Source organism: Gorilla gorilla, chromosome 2 (genome assembly GCF_029281585.2).
Source record: "Gorilla gorilla gorilla isolate KB3781 chromosome 2, NHGRI_mGorGor1-v2.1_pri, whole genome shotgun sequence".
Taxonomy (NCBI): domain Eukaryota; kingdom Metazoa; phylum Chordata; class Mammalia; order Primates; family Hominidae; genus Gorilla; species Gorilla gorilla.
The window spans coordinates 136,468,328-136,490,787 of NC_086017.1; the positions used below are offsets into that span (position 1 = coordinate 136,468,328).

Below are 22,460 nucleotides of genomic sequence, written 5' to 3' on the forward strand. Positions count from 1 at the left end.
GGAAGCAGAGGAGGGCTGATCACTTGAGGTCAGGAGTTCGAGACCAGCCTGGCCAACACGGTGAAACCCCATCTCTACTAAAAATACAAAAATTAGCCAGGTGTGGTGGCGCACGCCTGTAATCCCAGCTACTCGGGAGGCTGAGACACGAGAATCGCTTGAACCCAGGAGGTGGAGGTGGTAGTGAGCCGAGATCGCGCCACCACACTCCAGCCTGGGTGACAGAGCCAGACTCTGCCTCAAAAAAAAAAAAAAAAAATTATAATCTTCTATACTTCACTTCTGTATGTTAATATAGTCATGCATATTTCATACATATGAATATTATTCATGATAAATGTATATCCCTCACAAAATCTTGGCTTTAACCCCTTCCAAGTTTCACAAAAATTTCATAAGCACAAATAAGCACAAAGGCTAAAAAGGACTACAGTTAGGCACATAGGAGTCAATCAAAACTTAAGAATTCATCCCTTTAGTTCCAATACGATGGGATGTGCTGGTTTGTTTCATTCATTCTTAAGGTTCTGGATAGTTCTTTCTCCCTACACTTCATATATGAAAAAACAAAAACAAAACTTGTTGCCTCTCCAGGACTCTCCTCCTGTTCCTTAAGTTGTTCATTCATATTAGTGAAAATTAACAAATATAGACTTTCTCATCAACACTGAGAGCATTGAAGTGGCCTGAGCAACGCAAACTGAACATCTCCAGGCTCAGGTTTAGTTTATCAGAGGCATTAGGATCTCTACCTTTGTCCTTGTATTCCAATTATTTATGTACATTCCCCTTTCCAAGTCACAAATACCTTAAGGGCAAGAATCTTTTCTGGTTCTGGACAAGCTCTGGACAAGTAAGTTTTGCGCACCAGTATTTGCTAGCCTCTCGAGAAAGCTGAGTTAAACAGTTCCTGCCCTCGCAGTCTATCAGAGAAAGCTGGCTTGTAAATAAATTGCAACACAGGCAAAAGCAGAAGTGAGTACAGAATTAAATCTGAGGAAGCATTAACTCTCTGACTGTAGAGGAAGTTCAGGGATACATTTCTGTGTTCCTCAAAAGGCCTTCCATAAATACCTGTTGAATGAACAAATGAATGGATTAAATCTTTTAGGCGAGGTCCCAGATCCAAACGAGATGTATCAGTAGCTTCTGGAAGCCAGTGAAAAAACTTTTATCTTTCAACAATTGCGGGATGCGGCCTCCAGGGCATATTCACCCCTACCTCCACCTCAGGAAATAATTTTGGAGAAAGGACCATACCTGTACTGCCAGCCTTTTGCACTGCCACCGCGGCTGCCGCTGCTGCTACTGATTCCACCTCCACAGCTGCTGTTCTTGTTCGGGGTCACCGCTGTGGCCAGGCCCTCCAGCTTTCCTTCGCTCTCTGAGACTTTCATTGTGGACACCGGTTCACCCCCCTGCATCTTAACGCCAAAGTCCACTTGCCCTTCTTGAGCGGGAGAGAACAATTCTGTAGTTCTGTAGGTGACTTTTTTTTTTAAGATTTGATCTGAATATGATACCGGTTGCTAAATCACACGGCGGCTGGGGCGGGACTGTCAAATGGTCCAGAAAAGGAAGATACACATTCCCACAGAAGTTAAACTTTTAAGAGGGCAGGGGAAGCAACGAGGACAGATATCCTTCACATGTATCTCTCTCCTTTCCGGCAAAAGCAAGGAGGAAAAAGCATCCGGCAAGAAGACTTAAGTGACATACTCAAAAGAGAAGGAGTGTGGGGAGGTCGCAGTTTCTGTAGCCAAGACGGCTGGGAAAAGGACGGAGCGCCAGGGACAGGGGACCCGCGGCCTAACCTCGGGGCTGACCCGCCGCGCTCCCTCGTCTCCTCCGCAGGTCCTCAGGCAGTGGGTCCAGTCAAGCCCGCTCGGCAGTTCCCGCCGCAGCCCCCGAGATACAGCCTGGGCCGGCGCGCGCAGCCGGGGAGGAGGGTCGGGGAATGAGGCCGCTGGGGGCGGGACGCCGGCTCCCGGGGCCGCCTCTCCCAGGGCCAGAGGCGAGCCACTCGGGACAACTTCCTCTTATGCCCCTGGCCCGGGTCCTCGACTGGGTTCCCAGGAGACGGTGAGTCTCTCGCGCTATCTCCAGACCCAACAGCGAATGCCAGGGCCGCGGCCGCCGCCCCACCCACAGCCCCACAGCCCCACAGCGGGTCAGCCACCCCCCGCCCCCCGCTCCCGTCCCGCCTTCCCTTCCGGAGTAGCGTGAGCTCACTTCCCTCACAGCCGAAGCGTCTGGCGCCATCTTGGGTCAGGGCGGCCGGTCCCTGAAGGAGGCGGAGGCTCTGGGAGCTGGTAGCTGGGCGACTGGCTGATGGGCGAGGGAGGGCGAGGGAGGGCGAGGGAGGGCGAGGGAGGGCGAGGGAGGGCGAGGGAGGGCGAGGGAGGGCGAGGGAGGGCGCCGCAAGGGAACGAGGAACCCGGACAGTGAAAGAGGAAGAAACAAAGGAGCCAGCAGCACTAGAGAGTTCCCTTCTGGTGTGTGAGTGCCCGCCTTCCTAACCACGTCCTAGCCTTCCATTTGAGGGGCCGTTCCAGGCATTTTAGGAAGAAAGCTTACAAAAATAAGAAAGTACAAGAACGAAGCAAACATCTGTACGTTTTAGTCACTTGGGGTGGGGGTGGGGGGCAAGCATGACATTGGAGTAAAGCCAATCATTATTATAAATTAAAAAGAAGCTGTCATGGAAATTAGAGATCTCAGAACAGAGCTAGGTACTCTTCCAGACCCCAGACAAATCTTTCACCTTGTTTAGGCCTTGGTTTTGGATTTGTAAAACAAGAGTGCATGGGTAGATTTCTAAAGTCTCTCCTAATTGTTAATTTTAGTTTATAAAAACATGACTTGAGGCCGGGCACGGTGGCTCACGCCTGTAATCCCAGCACTCTGGGAGGCCGAGGTGGGTGGATCACTTGAGGTCAGGTGTTCGAGACCAGCCTGGCCAACATGGTGAAACCCCTTCTCAACTAAAAATACAAAAATTAACCGGGCATGGTGGTGCGTGCCCGTAATCCCAGCTACTTGAGAGGCTGAGACAGAAGAATCACTTGAGCCTGGGAGGCGGAGGTTGCAGTGAGCCTGAGGAAAGAGAGAGACCCTCTCATATTGTTTTATACTCAGTACCTGTTTTAAGAAAAAAAGAAAAAAACAGCAAGGAAGTAAAACCGAAGACAGGCAGCCCAGCGCCAGGCCCGAAACCAGGCCTGGGCCTGCCTGGCCTAAACTCAGTAGTTAAAAATCAACTCATAATTTAGAAACCGATGTTATTCATAGATTCCAGACACTGTGCAGCAGAACATTGTGAAACTCCCTGCCCTGTTCTGTTTCTCTCTGACCACCGGTACATGCAGCCCCTGTCATGTACCGCTTGTTTGCTCAAATCAATCACGACCCTTTCATGTGAAATCTTTAGTGTCGTGAGCCCTTAAAAGGGACAGAAATTGTGCACTTGGGGAGCTCAGATTTTGAGGCAGTAGCTTGCTGATGCTCCCAGCTGGATAAAGCCCTTCGTTCTGCAACTCGGTGTCTGAGAGGTTTTGTCTGTGGCTCATCCTACTAAAAGCTGAGATTGCGCCACTGCACTCCAGCCTGGACAACAAGAGCAAGACTCAGTCTCAACGAAAGAAAGAAAAGAAAAAAAAAAAAAAACCAGCCGGGCATGGTGGCTCACGCCTGTAATCCCAGCACTTTGGGAGGCTGAGGTGGGCGGATCACGAGGTTAGGAGATCGAGACCATCCTGGCTAACACGGTGAAACCCCATCTCTACTAAAAATACAAAAGATTAGCCGGGTGTGGTGGCGGGCGCCTGTAGTCCCAGTTACTCGGGAGGCTTAGGCAGGAGAATGGCATGAACCTGGAAGGCGGAGCTTGCAGTGAGCTGAGATTATGCCACTGCACTCCAGCCTAGGCAACAGAGCGAGACTCCGTCTCAAAAAAAAAAAAAAAATTAAATAAACCTACCATACAACCCAGCAATCCCACTACTGAGTATCTATCCAAAGGGAAAGAAATCAACATATCAAAAGGATACCTGCTCTCACATGTTTACTGGAGCACTATCACAATAGCATAAATATGGAACCAGCCTGTGTCCATTAACAGATGAATGGGTAAAGAATTTGTGGTATGTAGGCCAGGCACGGTGGTTCACGCCTGTAATCCCAGCACTTTGGGCGGCTGAGGCTGGTGGATCATCTGAGGTCAGGAGTTCGAGACCAGCCTGGCCAACAGGGCGAAACCCCATCTCTATTAAAAATACAAAAATTAGCTGGGCATGGTGGCGCACACCTGTAATCCCAGCTACTCTGGAGGCTGAGGCGGGAGAATTGCTTGAACCTGGGAGGCGGAGGTTGCAGTAAGCTGAGATCGTACCACTCCAGCCTGGGCGACAGAGTGAGACTCCATCTCAAAAAAAAAAAAAAAACAAAGACAAATAATGGAAAGCCAGGTGTGGTCATGCACACCTGTAGTCCCAGCTACTTGGGAAGCTGAGATGGGGGGAATCACTTATGCCCAGGAGTTTGAGGGTAGCCTGGGCAACATAGAAGACCTGTCTCTTTAAATAAATACATAAATAAATATAAAAGTGGAAAAAAGCTTGTGGGATAAAAATATAAAAAACATGATTCTAAGTGAAAGATGCAAGACGCAAAAATATCACATACTGTATGCTTCCATTTATGTGAAATGTCCAGAATAGGCAAATCCATCGAGATAGAAAGTAGATGAGTGGTTGCTAGGGATAGGAGAAAGGAGGAATGGGAAATGACTGCTAATGAATATGGGGTTTTCTGGGGGTGGGGGTAATAAAAATGTTCTAAAATTAGATAATAGTGATGGTTGTACAATCTTGTAAGTATATGAAAACTCACTTGATTGTATACTTTAAATGGGTGAATTTATGGTGGATGAATTATATTGCAATAATGCTATTTTTTAAAAAACATTCTCTAGCTGCCACATGGAGAATTAATTTTAGTGGGAGAAAAAGAGGAAGCAGGGCGACTAGGTAGGAGGATATTATAGGGAATGAGGGCAGAGATCATAGTGGCTTGGACTAGAGTGGTGGCAGTGGGGATAGAGAGAAGTAAATGGATCCAAGCTGTGTCTGGGATGGGGCTACAGTACTGCAAATGGACTGGATTTGCAATAGTGAAACTACCTTTGCAAAATTATAACTAAGGAAATTATGACAGTGAAAGAAATCAGACCTGACTCCATCTTGCTTCTAGCCTTTAAGCTGTCCTTGTTCATTCCTGGACACAGGCCAAACTAACTTTAGGAAGGAATTCAGTTCATGGTTTTACTCTGAAACAAAATTGATAATCACCCTTTCCCGAAAAGACCCCTCTTTTAGCCTGGGGACCAGTCTGCCTTTGCAGGACTAACAAATTAGCTATAAGATTAGAAATTACTGGCCGGGTGTGGTGGCTCACTTCTGTAATCCCAGCACTTTGGGAGGCTGAGGCGGGCGGGTCACCTGAGGTCTCGGGAGTTTGAGACCAGCCTGACCAACATGGTGAAACCCTGTCTCTACTAAAGATACAAAATTATCCAGGTGTGGTGGCTCATGCCTGTAATCCCAGCTACTCGGGAGGCTGAGGCAGGAGAATTGCTTGGACCCGGGAGAGGCCAAGGAGGGTGGATCATTTGAGCTCAGGAGTTTGAGACCACATTGGGCAACTGGCAAAACTCGTCTCTAGTAAAAAAACAAAAATGAGCTGAGTGTGGTGGCACATGCCTGCAGTCCCAGCTACTTGGGAGGCTGAGGTGGGAGGACTGCTTGAGCCCGGGAGGTTGAGGCTGCAGTGAACTGAGATCACACCAGTGTATTTCAGTCTGGATGACAGAACAAGACTCTGTCTCAAAAAAAAAAAAAAAATACAGTCTAGAGTACTCAGGTTTGAGTGTCAGCACATTCGGTGTAAGAAACTCAGCAAGATAAACTAAATTATTATCAGAAGGTTATAATGCTTGTGGAGTCATGGCCATGGGAGTTGGTAGGATAGATGTTTTGTTTTTCTTTGTTTTAAAGCCAAAACTTTTTATCAAAAATGTTTTACAATAGGATCTGAGTTTGACTGTTCCATTCAGCATCCAAAGAGAGAGGAGGACATACTGTTTGAATAAGGAAGATAAAGAAATGTACTTTTTTGAAAGCCATCAAAGAAGGATGTGTACTTCATCTCTGTGCCTTCCCTACCAGTCTAGCTGGGTAAGAGATGAGGGTGCCCTGCCCATGGAGAGAAGCTGCGTATGCATAGTGGTCAAGATCATGGTCTCTTCTATCAGACTGACACGCGGATTCCACTCCCTGTGACCTTAGGCAAGTTACCTAACCTCTTTGTGCCTGTTTCATCACCTACAAGATAGGAGTAACTGTGTTACTCCCCAAATTTCTACAATGAAGGCCTAACTTCTATGCAATGGTATTTGGAGATAGGGCCTTTGGGAGACACTTACGTTTTCATGAGGTCCTAATGATTGGATTAGTGCCCTTGTAAGAAGAGACACCAGAAAGCTAGCATGTACCATGCCCCAGCCCTCACCACCCCTGCCATGTGAGGGCACTTGGAGAAGACAGCTACCTGCAACCTAGGAAAAGAGCCGCCATCAGAAACTGACCATGCTGGTATCTTGACCTTGGACTATCAGCCGCCAGAACTGTGAAAAAATAAATTGCTGTTGTTTAAGCCACCCAGTCTATGGTATTTTGCTATGGCAGCCAAGCCAGTCTCTCTCTTTGAGGGGTTGTCAGCATTAAATGAAATGACTCATGTCATTTAAAGCACTTAGAGTCTGGTCTGACGCAGGATGAGCTAAGTGTTCAGCAACTGTTAGCCATTGTTTAGAAGGGTAGGGCTACCTGCTAAGTAAAATGAATGTTGGTGTTTGGTGAGGGCACCCTTCTGCTAGGGACATCTCTGAAGACACATCAAACAACATATTTCTGAAGACATTCAACATATTTCTGTGGGAGAATGCCAGCTTTGTCTCCCAAATGCAATGGAGTTTTCAAGTTAGAAATTCTAATCAAAAGAGACCCATCAGAGTATGTACAATAAATGTAGAATTCTAAGAACATTACCTGAAATCACCCAGTTTGTGGGTGTCAGTGTGAAAATGTAGATACCTAAGGCCATCTCTGCTTCAGTGTCATCTCCTCCTAGAGACCTTCCCTGACCACTCTATACAGAGTAGCAGTTCCTACCCATTACACTCTATCCCTTTACCCTGCTTTAGTTTTCTTCATAGCACTTGACATTTTTTTTTTTTTTTTTTTCTGAGAGGGAGTCTCCTCTGTTGCCCAGGCTGGAGTGTGATGGCATGATCTTGCCTCACTGCAACCTCTGCCTCCTGGGTTCAAGCCATTCTCCTGCCTCAGCCTCCCAAGTAGCTGGGATTACAGGCACCCGCCACCATGCCTGGCTAATTTTTGTATTTTTAGTAGAGGCGAGGTTTTGCCATGCTGGCCAGGCTGGTCTCGAACTCCTGACCTCAGGTGATCCACCCGCCTTGGCTTCCCAAAGGGCTGGGATTACAGGCCTGAGCCACGGCGCCTGGCCAACATTATATGCTTTGTTATGCATTGTCTGTCTCCTTACTAGAATGTAAGCTCTGTGAAGAAAGACTTGATTCTTTTTTCCCTACTACAGTGTCCCCAGTACTTGACCATTGCTTGACACATTTGTTGAATGAGTGGATGAATTTATTACAGTGGTTAAGAACATGAACTTTGGCACAAGCCTTCAAATCCTGGCTCTGCCACTTAGTGCATGTGATCCTGGGGAGGTTACTTGCCTTGGTAAGCCTCAGTTTTTTCATCTGTAAAATGGAAAAATAGGATGAAATAAACATGTAGAAGGCCAGGCATGATGGCTCACACCTGTAATCCCAGCACTTTGGGAGGCCAAGGCAGGTAATTGTTTGAGCCTAGAAATTCAAGATCAGACTTGACAACATGGTGAAACCCCATCTCTACAAAATAATACAAAAATTATGGGGCCAGGAGTGGTGGCTCACACCTGTAATCCCAGCACTTTGAGAGGCCGAGAAGGGAGGATCACTTGAAGTCAGGAGTTTGAGACCAGCCTGGCCAACATGGTGAAACTCCATCTCTACTACAAATACAAAAACTAGCCAGGCATGGTGGTACGCATCTGTAGTCCCAGCTACTCGGGAGGCTGAGGCATGAGAATTGCTTCAACCCAGGAGAAGGAGGTTGCAGTGAGCTGAGATCGCACCACTGCACTCCAGCCTGGGTGACAGAGCGAAACTCCATCTCAAAAAAAAAAAAAAAAAAAAAATTAGCTGGGTGAGGTGGCATGTGCCTGTAGTCCCAGCTACTAGGTAAGCTGAGGAGGGAGGATTGCTTGAGTCAGAGGTTGCAGTGAGCCAAGACTGTGCCATTGCACTTTAGCTAACCTGGGTGACAGAGCGAGACCCTGTCTCAAAAAAAAAAAAAAAAAAAAAAAGAGAGTGCCTGATGTCTAGTGCACTAGAAAAAATGCTGCCTGCTTTTATTTTCTCTCTCTAACCCTGACATGCAAGAAAGGGAAGTATGATTAGTTTCCTTGAAGCACAAGAACCCGCAGCTGGAATGAATGGGAGGATAGGCCACAGAGAAACTCGGGGCAGGGTAGCAGGGAGCAGGGGTGCGGGAAACAGTGCTAATCCCATGAGAGGAGGGCAACGCAGGGAGGAATGCAGCCAGGAAAAAAGTTCCCACTGAGAATAAGGTTGTGAACCCACAATTTCTTAAAAAAAGAAAACGAGACCGGGCGTTGCGGTTCACACCTGTAATCCCAGCACTTTGGGAGGCCAAGGTGGGTGGATCACCTGAGGTCCAGATTTCGAGACCAGCCTGACGAACATGGGGAAACCCCGTCTCTACTAAAAATACAAAATTAGCCAGGCGTGGTGGCGCATGCCTGTAATCCCAGCCACTCAGGAGGCTGGGGCAGAAGAATCGCTTGAACCCAGGAGGCGGAGGTTGCAGTGAGCCAAGATTGCACCATTGCATTTCAGCCTGGGCAACAAGAGCAAAACTCCGTCTCAAAAAAAAAAAAAAAAAAAAAGAAAAGAAAGAAAAGGAAGAAAGATATTCTGAGAAGACAAAGTGTTCACATTGGTAATAGGTTTTACTACTTTGCTGAAACAGAGTTTCAATTAATCAAGAGATCCTCTACCTCCCACCACACTTGCCTGCAGTTTAGGCAGAAATCCTTTTGTGATTTCCCACTCTGATGGAGTGATTCAGCTAAAGGGCTCCAAGAGAGCAGCATTTCTCTTCAAACACTCCCCTGCCAAGCTCAAAGCTTGTAGTGGGAGTGAAAGAAATAGACACAGTTGGTGTTTTTATTTGAGAGGAGGAATGAAGGATAGGAAAGGAGAAAAAGAGTCTATTTTATTCCGATTTTGATAAAATGAAACTTCCCTCCCATTGTTTGCTTCTCTCCACAACTTCCCCTTGAATCCCTATTGAACTTAAAAGTATTTCACTGGAGCCTTTAAAACTGTATTATAAAATGAGAACACATTTATTTTAAAGCTATGTGTCCTTTTTGTCCGTTTTTAGACTCATTTGGCTAGTGCAGGTAGTATTTTGCTCACAGTTTCAATAAAATGCACAGATTTAACTGCAGTCACGTGACCTTTCCATCGTCAAGTGGCGAATGCCAGGGGTTGCCATGGGAAAGGAGAGAGAAGGCAACCAATGCTTACTAGCATGAAATGTCAGGGTTATGAATTCCGGGGAGCGCTCATGTGGATCAGCTTTTGAGATGGTATGTGAGTGTATTGTTTCCATGAAATGACTCATTTGACGGAGAACGTTGATTAATGTGAGAGGGCATGTGCCAATATTTCTTTTGAAAAAACTGCATCCCTTTACCAAAAGAAAAAAAAGGCAAACACCAGGGGAGCACTTTTCAATATGTACTCCACACAATATTGTGGGGTATTAATAGGTGTTACTTGATTTAAAATTTTTCTTGCTGTGATTTCATACATTTGAAAAACACTAATTTTATTTTAAGTGAGACTGGTTCCTTTACTGCAGAATTTCTTGGGGAATTTACTGTGCATCATGAATCTTCATTAAGGAGATAGAAGGATGTGCCCAGAAAGCCCCTGGCAGGGAAGGAACTGCACCTTGGAAGGCTCTATGCAGCTAATTTTTTTACTTTGTAGAAATGCTTTTTGTGTGTATTTTTTTGTTTTTTTTTTTGAGAGGGAGTCTCGCTGTGTTGCCCAGGCTGGAGTGCAGTGGCACAATCTCGGCTCACTGCAACCTCTGCCTCCTGGATTCAAGCAATTCTCCTGTCCCAGCCTTCTGAGTAGCTACAGGCATGCGCCACCACACCTGGCTAATTTTTATATTTTTTATATTTTTAGTATAGATGGGATTTCACCATATTGGTGAAACTGGTCTCGAACTCTTGACTTCAGGTGATCCACCCGCCTCGGCTTCCCAAAGTGCTGGGATTACAGGTATGAGCCACCATGCCTAGCTGAGATGGGGTCTTGATATGTTGCCCAGGCTGGTCTCAAACTTCTGGGCTCAAATGATTCTCCTGCCTCAACCTCCCAAAATGCTGTGATTACAGACATAGGCCACCATGCTTGGCCACTACAGCTTTAAAATGGAATTGGACAACCATACTGAGAGGTGAAGCCAGCTGGGCTTCCTGGGTTGAGTGGGGACTTGGAGAACTTTTCTGTCTTGCAAGAGGATTGTAAAACACACCAATCAGTGCTCTGTAGCTAGCTAGAGGTTTTGTAAAATGCACCAATCAGTGCTCTGTAAAAATGCACCAATCAGTGTTCTGTAGCTAGCTAGAGGTTTGTAAAATGCACCAATCAGTGCTCTGTAAAAATGCACCAATCAGCGTTCTGTAGCTAGCTAGAGGTTTGTAAAATGGACCAATCAGCACTCTGTAAAATGGACCAATCAGCACTCTGTAAAATGGACCAATCAGTACTCTGTAAAATGGACCAATCAGCAGGACATGGGCAGGGACAAATAAGGGAATAAAAGCTGGCCACCCCAGCCAGCAGTGGCAACCTACTCGGGTCCCTTTCCATGCTTTGGAAGCTTTGTTTTTTGCTCTTCACAATAAATCTTGCTGCTGCTCACTCTTTGGGTCTGTGCCACCTTTAAGAGCTGTAACATTCACTGCAAAGGTCCACAGCTTCATTTTTGAAGTCAGCAAGACCACGAACCCACCAGAAGGAACAAACTCCAAACACATCCTGGGGGCTTGTTGGGGATTTCACCACATGGTCAGTACCATTGGACCCCTTTTGCTTGCTATTCTGTCCTATTTTTCCTTAGAATTCAGGGGCTAAACACTGGGCACCTATCGGCCAGTTTAAAGTGACTAGCACAGCCACTGGACTAAAGACACGGGTGTCAGACTTTCTGGGAAAGGGCTCTCTAACAACCCCCAACTCTTTGGAGTTGGGAGCATTGGTTTGCATGGAACCAGCTTCCACTTTTCCTGTATTTCCGGGCTGAGCTGAGGGACGACAGAGAGGAAAGCCATTCAGCTCCAGGGTCCCGACAAAAAGTTGGTTGACCCTGTAGATGTGAGCAGAACTCTCAAAGTCACATCGCCCAAGTAAGAGTCACCCATCTATCCTATCTATCCTGACCCTTCCCTCCTGGGTCCTAACATCAGTCAGACAAACTTCCTCCTGCCTCTCTTCTCTGAGGCTAGTCCCCCTTCTAAAAACCACTCCCTGTCTCTGGTGCTTTTCTAGTTTCTCCTGTAAGAATGATTTCTAGTATAAATTTCAGGACTCTGTTCCCTTCGTTAGGTACCCGGGCTCACCAATCAGAAAGACATAATTTTTCGCCCAAAGCCCCATCGGGGAGGGGGCACTATCTGGAATTTTAGGATCCCTCCTCAGACTAGCAGGTCTAAAAAAGCTATTCCCGAAGCTAGGATACGGGGAGCCTCAGAAATTATATCCTTCCTATTCATTTGATGAGAAGTGAAAACAAAAGGAGTCACTCTTCTAACCCTGGAGATCTCTTCCCTCTCTCAGGGTATGGCCCTCCACTCCATTTTGAGGCATATAATCTTTATAGGACAAGGTTAAGTTCCCAATGCTAATGGGAGAAAATGCTTAGGACTCTTTAACAGGTTTTTGAGAATGTGTTGGTAAGGGCCACTAAATCTCGGTCCTCTTTGTAGTCTAAGAGGAAGAGCAAGAGTGCAGGTTTTCGAAAATGCATCGGTAAGGACCACTAAATCTGACCTTCCTCGGTCCTCTTTGTGGTCTAGGAGGAAAACTAGTGTTTCTGCTGCTGCTTCAGTGAGCGCAACTGTTCTGATCAGCATGGTCCAGGGACAGTTGAGAGTTCTTGGGCAAGAGGGGAATCTGCTGCTGCATCGGTGAGTGCAACTATTCTGATCAGCAGGGTCCAGGGACCGTTGTGGGTTCTTGGGTGGGGCAGGGGGTTGGGAAACAAACAAACCAAAACCACAGGCGGTTTTTTCTTTCAGATGGGAAACACTCAGGCATCAACAGGCTCACCCTTGAAATGCATCTTAAGCCATTGGGACCAATTTGACCCACAAACCCTGAAAAAGAAGCAGCTTATTTTTTTCTGCACTGTGGCCTGGCCCCAATATTCTCTCTCTGATGGGGAAAAATGGCCACCTGAGGGAAGTATAAATTACAATACTATCCTGCAGCTTGACCTTTTCTGTAAGAGGGAAGGCAAATGGAGTGAAATACCTTATGTCCAAGCTTTCTTTTCATTGAAGAATAATCCACAACTATGCAAAGCTTGCAATTTACATTTCACAGGAGGACCTCTCAGCTTACCTCCATATCCTGGCCACCCTACAGCTCCCCTTCCTATTAATGATAAGCCTCCTCTAATCTCCCCTGCCCAGGAGGAAACAAGCAAAGAAATCTCCAAGGGACCACAAAAACCCCCAGGCTATCAGTTATGTCCCCTTCAATCTGTAGGGGGAGGGGAATTTGGCCCAACCTGGGTACATGTCCCTTTCTCCCTCTCTGCTTTAAAGCAGATCAAGGTAGACCTGGGGAAGTTTTTGGATGATCCTGATAGGTATATAGATGTCTTACAGGGTCTAGGGCAAACCTTCAACCTCACTTGGAGAGATGTCATGCTATTGTTAGATCAAACCCTGGCCTTTAACGAAAAGAATGCAGCTTTGGCTGCAGCCTGAGAGTTTGGAGATACCTGGCATCTTAGTCAAGTAAATGATAGAATGACAGCTGAAGAAAGGAACAAATTCCCTACCGGTCAGCAAGCCGTCCCCAGTATGAATCCCCACTGGGACCTTGACTCAGATCATGGAGACTGGAGTCACAAACATCTGCTGACCTGTGTTCTAAAAGGGTTAAGGAGAATTAGGAAAAAGCCCATGAATTATTTAATGATATCCACCATAACTCAAGGAAAGGAAGAAAATCTTTCCCCCTTCCTCAAGTGGCTACGGGAGGCCTTAAGAAAATATACTCCCCTGTCACCCAACTCCGTTGAGGGTCAATTGATCCTCAAAGATAAGTTTATTACCCAATCAGCTGCAGATATCAGGAGAAAGCTCCAAAAGCGAGCCCTGGGCCCTGAACAAAATCTGGAGGCTTTATTAAACCTAGCAACCTCGGTGTTCTATAATAGGGACCAAGAGGAATAGGCTGAGAAGGAAAAGCGAGATCAGAGAAAGGCCACAGCCTTAGTCATGGCCCTCAGACAAACAAAACTTGGTGGTTCAGAGAGGACAGAAAATGGAGCAGGCCAATAACCCAGTAGGGCTTTTCACCAGTGTGGTTTGCAAGGACACCTTAAAAAAAATTGTCCATTGAGAAACAAGCCGCCCCCTCGCCCATGTCCGCTATGCCGAGGCAATCGCTGGAAGGCGCACTGCCCCAGAGGACAAAGGTTGTCTGGGCCAGAAGCCCCCAACAAGATGATCCAACAACAGGACTGAGGGTGCCTGGGGCAAGCACTAGCTCATGTCATCACCCTCACTGAGCCCTGGGTATGTTTAACCATTGAGGGCCAGGAAATTGACTTCCTCCTGGACACTGGTGGGGCCTTCTCAGTGTTAATCTCCTTCTGCTCACTCTTTGGGTCCGTGCCACCTTTAAGAGTTGTAACACTCACTGTGAAGGTCCGCAGCTTCATTCTTGAAGTCAGTGAGACCACGAACCCACTGGAAGGAACAAACTCCGGACACAATATGACTTGGTGAAAAGTTGCTCAGTACAATGGGCATGGCGTAAAAGGACATTCTGCCCTTTCCTTCCATCTGTGAGGCCATTTTGGCTCCTCATAAACTGTTCTTTTTATGGCAATTATAGTTGTTCATGTCTTGCAAGTCATAGCCCTCTGACCTGCAACAAAACCTATTTTAGCTCTTCTGGCTGGGCACAGTGGCTCATGCCTGTAATCCCAGCACTTTGGGAGGCTGAGGTGGGTGGATCACCTGAGGTCAGGAGTTTAAGACCAGCCTGCCCAACATGGGGTTTTGGTGAAACCTATTTGTACTAAAAATACAAAAATTAGCCAGGCGTGGTAGTGCATGCTATAGTCCCAGCTACTTGGGAGGCTGAAGCAGGAGGATTCCTTGAACCTGGGAGGCAGAGGTTGCCGTGAGCCAAGATCTTGCCACTGTACTCCAGCCTGGGTGACAGAGCGAGACTCTCTCTCTCAAACAAAAACAAAAACAAAAACAAAAACAAAAAACTATTTTAGCTCTTCTGAGCCATTCCTAATGTTTTAGAAATAACTGGTCAGATCTTAAACAAATTTTTCACATGTTCTAGGAAATGAACAGATGAACGCATTTCATGCAGACCACGGCCCAGTAGTATCAATTCATCTCAGAGAAGCATGACAGAGAGACAGTGTCCTCTGCCATGCACTGTGCCTGATTCTACTTGCTTTTAGTCCTGGAGAACTTGAGGCAATATTTCCTCATTGCCTTTGGCAATTTAAGTTACCCTTGGTAGATGCAATACTATTGGCATGCCAAGCTGCTAATTACTTGGAACCTTTGGTCAGGCTGCCAGAGGCTAAGGTCAGTTAGTCCTCTGACTTTCAGTCTTCAGTCTTCCCTAAGCCTCAGCTCTCCACGCTTCAGTGACACTTTCTCATGGTATCACACTCTCAGTTTCATGCTCAGCTTTTAATCAGGTAAAATATCAAATGTGGTAGTTGAACAAAATTCAAAGGAAATATCACAATCATAACTTCCATATCTCTTGCTATTGAGAAGACATTCTGAAGGGAGGAGGAGAACACATTTTGGTCCTTTTTAGTTGACAAGAGTCATAGATGCAGATGGTGAACAGTAGGCCGGATGGAGACTGTAGGTTAGTGGAGGGTATGTGCTCCTTCTACAGAGAGTACGACTACTTCACTACAACAGGCTGTTGCCAGAAAGGCTTAGTGAAGCCAAGGCTTGTTTTCTAAGAGAAGCCTAGCACTTTGGGAGGCCGAGTCAGGTGGATCACAAAGTGCTAGGATTACTGGTGTGTGCCACCATGCCTGGCTGCCCTCAAGTTTTAAATGTTCACCACCATTAAATTTTTTTTTTTTTTTTTTTTGAGATGGAGTCTCGATCTGTTGCCCAGGCTAGAGTGCAGTGGCACGATCTCGGCTCACTGCCAGCTCCACCTCCCGGGTTCACGCCATTCTCCTGCCTCAGCCTCCTGAGTAGCTGGGACTACAGGCGCCTGCCACCACGCCCGGCTAATTTTTTGTATTTTTAGTAGAGACAGGGTTTCACCATGTTAGCTGGGATGGTCTTGATCTCCTGACCTCATGATCCGCTTGCCTCGGCCTCCCAGAGTGCTGGGATTACAGGCATGAGCCACTGTGCCTGGCCTAAAATTTTTTTTTTTTAATATTGTGGGGACCAAACCAAAATGTTTGTGACCAGATTCAACCCATAGGTACCAGTTTGGGATCTCTGGTTTAGAGTCTGTTCTAGCTGTGAAATCTGTAACCGGAGAAAAAGCATCATACTTCTGAGAGGGACTGATGACATCTAAGTATAAATCTTATGAGTGCCTTTATAGGGCCAAGGGCAGTGGCTCACACCTATAATCCCAGCACTTTGGGAGACTGAGTCAAGTGGATCACCTGAGGTCAGGAATTTGAGACCAGCCTGCCCAACCTGGCCAACAGGGCAAAACCCCATCTCTACTAAAAAAATACAAAAATTCACTGAGCGTGATGGTGCGTGCCTGTAGTCCCAGCTACTCAGGAGGCTGAGGCAGGAGAATCGCTTGAACCTGGAAAGCAGAGGTTGTGGTGAGCCAAGATTGCACCAGTGTATTCTCCCGGCCATATGTAGGGGCAAAGAAGAGTGAAAATGCAGGTGTATTTTGCTAGGGCTGTTATAACAAGGTACCACAGACTGAGTGGCTGAAGGAACAGAAATTCATTTTCTCACAATTTTGGATGCTAAAAGTCAGATCAAGGTATCAGCAGGGTTGGTTTCTTGTAAGTCCTCTCTCCTTGGTTTGTAGATGGCTGTCTTTTCCCTGTGTCTCCACATGGTCTTCTACCTGTACCTGTCTGTGTCCTATTTTCCTTTTCTTATGTGGTATCAAAAGATAAAATTACAACATATTTAATTATAGATCTAATGGCTTTTATTCACAATTCGTGAATCAAGGCAGCCTCCATTCTACAAAACAGAATGAGAGCTCCCACTGGACAAGTCAGAACAGTGAGTTTTGTAAAGTGGGAACAAGGAAACAGAACAATGGAAAAAAACGGAGTGGTTGCCAGGTGCAGTGACTCATGCCTGTAATCCCAGTACTTTGGAAGGCTGAGGTGGAGTTTGAGACCAATCTGCACAACAAAAGGAGACCCTCATCTTCACAAAAAAATTTAAAAATTAGCTAGGCGTGGTGGCATGTGTCTGTAGTCCCAGCTACTTGGGAGGCTGAGGTGGGAGGATCACTTGAGCCCAGGAGGTTGAGGCTGCAGAAAGCCTTGATCATACCACTGCACTCCAGCCTAGGTGACAGAGTGAGACCCTCTCTCAAAAACACAAAACAAAACTGATTGGTTAACAACAGATTACTTCAGGTTACTTTTTTTCTAAAATTTAAAGCAGAGTGGACTTTCTTATTATGCTGACTGGCATCTCCTATTTTCAGGAAAAACTAGGCTATTTGGGGATCTATTTGCTTCCTTAAAGTTTTAGTTTGATTATGTGACATTTAGCATGAGTGACTCCATTTTGATTTGGTCTGGTCTGTTGGGTCCTAGAGCAGAAACTCAGTACAAAACAATGGCCTGCCGTAATTTCTTCTTTTTTTCTTTTTTTTAGACATAATCTTGCCCTGTTGCCAGGCTGGAGTGCAGTGGCATGATCTTGGCTCACTGTACCCTCTGCCTCCCAAGTTCAAGTGATTCTCCTGCCTCAGACACCCGAGTAGCTGGAACTACATGCGTGTGCCACCATACTAAGCTAATTTTTGTATTTTAGTAGAGATGGGGTTTCACCACATTGGCCAGGCTGGTCTTGAACTCCTGGCCTCAAGTGATTTGCCCACCTCAGCCTCCCAAAGTGCTGGGATTACAGACATGAGCCACCATGCCTGGCCACCTGCCACAATTTCTGTCGAACAAAGGAAACCACTCATATTGGATTATGGCTGGCCCTAATAACCTATTTTAACTTAATTACATCTTTAAAGATCCTCTATCCAAATAAAGCACATTCTAAAGTACTGGGGGTGGGCCAGGTGCAGTGGGTCACACCTGTAATCGCAGCACTTTGGGAGGCTGAAGTGGGCAGATCACCTGAGGTCAGAAGTTCGAGAGCAGCCTGGCCAACATGGTGAAACCCCGTCTCTACTAAAAATACAAAAAATTAGCTGGGTGAAGTGGCATGCACCTGTAATCCCAGTTACTCGGGTGGCTGAGGCATGAGAATCTTGTGAACCCAGGAGGCAGAGTTTGCAGTGAGCTGAGATCGTGCCACTGCACTCCAGGCTGGATGGCAGAGTGAGCCTCTGTCTCAAAAAAATAATAAATAAATAAATAAAATACTGGGGGTGACCAGGCGTGGTGGCTCATGCGTATAATAATAGCACTTTGGGAGGCCGAGGCTGGGATTACAGGTGTGCCACCATGCCCAGCTAGTTTTTGTATTTTTAGTAGAGACAGTGTTTTGCCATGTTGGCCAGGCTGGTCTTGAACTCCTGACCTCAAGTGATCCACCCACCTCGGCCTCCCAAAGCGCTGAGATTACAGGCATGCACCACTGCGCCTGTCCAATAATGTGAATTCTTGATCCTTGCTGATTTCTGCTGATAACTAACATCAGCATCAGTCTGTCACAGATGGTGTTGGAACAGAACCTAAGGAAGGTATGACCCCAAACAAATCTGATCTTAGACCTTGGAAGGCTTTCAGTTGTTTCAGTGATTAACAGGTGAACTAGGAAGAGAGCTGCCGCAGAAAGGGTAGAGTGGAGGCCACTTGTTTTAAGCTTTGCATATCAAATAGCCTTCCATGACCAACCACTGACAGCTGGCCAACAGCAGCAGTGGTGGTGGGGTGTGGGGCCAGACACCATCTCCTGCACCATCAGCTTCACGTGCCGAATTGCTCTGAAAGCCTCAGCCTGATTTTCCCTTGTCACCAGTTTCCTCTTTAAGGCCAGACTTTCCAAGGAAGGAAAAATAGAGCACATTTCCATCTCATTCACGTACTCTTCCCAAGCCTATCCTTGGGAGCTTCGAGAGTTCTTCCCCTCTTGCACTGCATTCTTTTTTGTTTTTAAATTTTATTTTGGATCCAGAGGATACATGTGCATATTTGTTACATGCGTATATTGGGAGATACTGGGGCAGAGGAGATGATTTCATTATTTTTATGGCTGCATAGTATTTCATGATGTATATGTGCCACATTTTCTTTATCCAATCCACTGGACACTTAGGTGGATTCTGTGACTTTGCTATTGTGAATAATGCTGTGCTCAACATATGAGTGCCAGTGTCAGACTGGATTGTAATAGAATCAGTGCTAATCTTCACAGTGCTGGGCTCAGTCATGCTGTGGCTGATATTAATTGGGTCTGAAGTAATCTTAATGCACTTTTACCATCTTATACTTCCCTTAACTCCTGGAAAAATCTTGTTAGCTGTGCCAAGAGAATGGTCATCTAGCCTTTTAAGACCATTTTAAGAAGTCATCTTTTTTGGAAGCAATTAATTGAGCAACTGTACAAGCATATTCATAGTTTGTAACAGAAGAAAATGGGAAACAATCTAAATATCCATTCATAGGCTAATGTGTTCCTTCTGGAATAGCTTCTCAACTATTTAAATTGTTCATAATGGAAATGCATTCATATGACTTATGCCAAGTTATGGCTCCGGCCTTCTTAGTAGTCCCTCTTCGTTGTTCTTGCCCTTTATAATCATTCTCACTGCATTCTTGGTGATCTATTAAAATACAAATATGATTATGGCATTTCTAGGCCTAACGAATTTTTTGTGTGTGTGTGCCGAAGTCTTGCTCTGTCACCCAGGCTGGAGTGCAGTGGCACTATCATGGCTCACTGCAGCCTCAACCTCCCAGGCTTAGATGATCCTCCCACCTCAGCCTCCAGAGTAGCTGTGGGACACGCACCACCACACCTGGCTAAGTTTTGTATCTTTTGTAGAGGTGAGGTTTTGCCATATTGCCCAGGCTGGTCTCAAACGCCTGAGCTCAAGTGATCCTCCCAGCATGGCCTCCCAAAATGCTGAGCTTACAGGCATGAGCCACGATGCCCAGCCCTAAAGCTTTTTTATGGTTTATTTCTCATTGTTTATTCACCACATTCCAAGTGCCTCAGTGCACATGTGGCAGCCCTTCATGAGCTGTTAGTGCTCCCTTCTGCAGCCTCATCTATCATGCCCATACTCTACTTTCCAACCATACATTTCAACTCTGCATCACTCTAACCTCTGAACCAAGTGGCTTCTTTCACAACTACCTGGCTTTGCATGTGCTCTGCTGTCTGCTTTCAGTACCTTCCTTCTCCAAAATCAAACTCAAACTCAAGCATTACTGTCCCTCTCCACCCTCAGAAAAGCTAATTCCACCCTAATATGTTCCAACAGCCCCTCTGGGCTCTTGGCACGCTCTGCACAAAGCTGTCGGTGTTCATGCCTTGTCAACTTTGTCTTCTCCACTAGAATGTGTGCTCTTGAAGCTGAGAGGTGTTTCGATGTCTGTATTCTCCACTGAAGCACAAACCCTACTAGTAATTAAATGCTGAATGAATAAAGTATTTCATTATGCTAAATGAAAAACGAATAGCTGTACGACCCTTCTAATGATTATATCTACGAGTTCCTTCTGTTTGCTCTAGCCTGTACTTAATCATTTAAATCATATTCACACACAAAAAATATTGGGCTGCCAGGCACGGCAGCTCACGCCTGTAACTCCAGCACTTTGCTAGGCTGAGGCAGGATTGCGTGAACCCAGAAGTTCAAAACCAACCTGGACAACATGATGAGATCCCATCTCTTCCACACACAAAAAAGTTGGACTGGTGGAAGAGAGGTCCCATACAAAATGTTCAGTCTCGGCCAGGCATGGTGGCTCATGCCTGTAATCCTTGTTCTTTGGGAGGCTAAGGTGGGAGGATTGCTTAAGGCCAAGAGTTTGAGATCAGCCAGGGCAATATAGTAAGACCCCCATCTCTACCAAAAAAATATTTTGAGTGTAGTGAGTATGGTGAGACTGAGTGTGGTGGCACGTACCTGTACTCCCAGCTACTGGGGAGGCTGAGGTGGGAGGATTTTTTGAGCCCAGGAGGTCAAGGCTGCAGTGAGCTATGATGGTGCCACTGCCTGGATGACAGAGCAAGACCATGACTCAAAAAAACTGCACAAAAAAACAAAAAACAAAATGCTCCATCTAAGGCCCAACCCTTCTAAGGATGATCTGGCCTGCTCACAGTAATAAAGCCCATCTGTAGTCCTCAGCCCTTGAAGTCTTTTGCCTTGGGAACTTCACTGGGATATCCTGTCTTTGGAGGATTAGACACATATCACTTTGACCCTGTAATCTGTCCACCTCACTCTTCTCATTAGGTTTTGCCTCAGGCTGGCACAAGTCTCTACTGTATGAACCCGTTGCCAAAGCAATTTTTAAAAAATATTTATTTGGCCGGGTGCAGTGGCTAACGCCTGTAATCCCAGCACTTTGGGAGGCCAAAGCAGGTGGATCACTTGAGGTCAGGAGTTCGAGACCAGACTAGGCAACATGGTGAAAAACTGTTTCTACTAAAAATAGAAAAATTAGCTGGGCGTGGTGGCATATGCCTGTAGTCCCAGCTACTCAGTCTCAGATACTCCAGCAAGCCAGGAGAATCACTTGAACCTGGGAGGCAGAGGTTTCAGTGAGTCAAGATCGCGCCGCTGCACTCTAGCCTGGAAAACAAAGCGAGACTCTTTCTCAAAAAATTTTTTAAAAAAAGTTTGCTTAAAATCCAGATCCTGCACAAGCAATTTTGAAATATGAAAATATTTCAAACATAGTGAAAATGAATTCCTCTAGGATGCTGTGATGGTTAATATTAGATGTCAACTTGATTGGCTTGAACGATGCCCAGGTAGCTGGTAAGGTATTGTTTCTGGGTGTGTCTGTGAGGATGTTACCAGAGGAGTTTGACATTTGAGTCAGTGGACTGGGAGAGGCAGACCCACTCTCAATGTGGTGGGCACCATCCAATTGGCTGCCAGTGTGGCTAGAACAAAGCAGGCAGAAGAAGATGGGATAAGCTGGCTTGCTAAATCTGCTGGCTTTCATCTTTATCCCATGCTGGATGTTTCCTTCTGTTCCTCCTGCCCTTGGATGTCAGACTCCAGGTTCTTTGGACTTTGAATTCTGGGACCTGCACCAAAGCTCCGGGCCCAGGGAGTGAGAAGGAGCAACCACTCTGGACTTATTAGTGAGACATGTGCATGCCAGGGGATGGGAAATAAATCAACTAAGGCTGGGTGTGGTGGCTCACACCTGTAATTCCAGCATTTTGGGAGGCTGAGGGGGGTGGATCACTTGAGGTCAGGAGTTCAAGACCAGCCTGACCAGCATGGTGAAACCCTGTCTCTACTAAAAAAAATACAAAATTAGCTAGGTGTGGTGGCGCATGCCTGTAATCCCAGCTACTTGGGAGGCTGAGGCAGGAGAATTGCCTGAACCTGGGAGGCGAAGGTTGCAGTGAGCCGAGATAGTGCCATTGCACTCCAGCCTGGGCAACAAGAGTGAAACTCCATGGAAGCAATCAAGGAACGGGGGGGGAGAGAGAGAGAGAGGAAGAAAGAAAGAAAGAAAAGAAAGAAGGAAGGAAGGAAGGAAAGAGAGAGAGAGAAAGAAGAAAGAAAGAAAAGAACGAAAGAAAGAAAGAAAGAAAAAAGAAAATCAACT

General features: G+C 46.2%; 1 protein-coding gene and 1 pseudogene across 1 annotated transcript in view; one reads left to right on the forward strand and one right to left on the reverse strand.

The window, feature by feature from the left end:
• OSBPL11 (oxysterol binding protein like 11) overlaps window positions 1–2,209 on the reverse strand; it is a 69,413-nt gene extending 67,204 nt beyond the window's left edge. The window contains exon 1 of the mRNA XM_019024675.3: window positions 1,261–2,209. Within this exon, the coding sequence (XP_018880220.1) occupies window positions 1,261–1,424 (164 nt within the window). The 5' untranslated portion in view covers window positions 1,425–2,209. The remainder of the gene's footprint in view (window positions 1–1,260) is intronic.
• The window catches only part of LOC101131649 (olfactory receptor 7E24-like), a 124,988-nt pseudogene continuing 104,463 nt past the window's right edge, over window positions 1,936–22,460 (forward strand).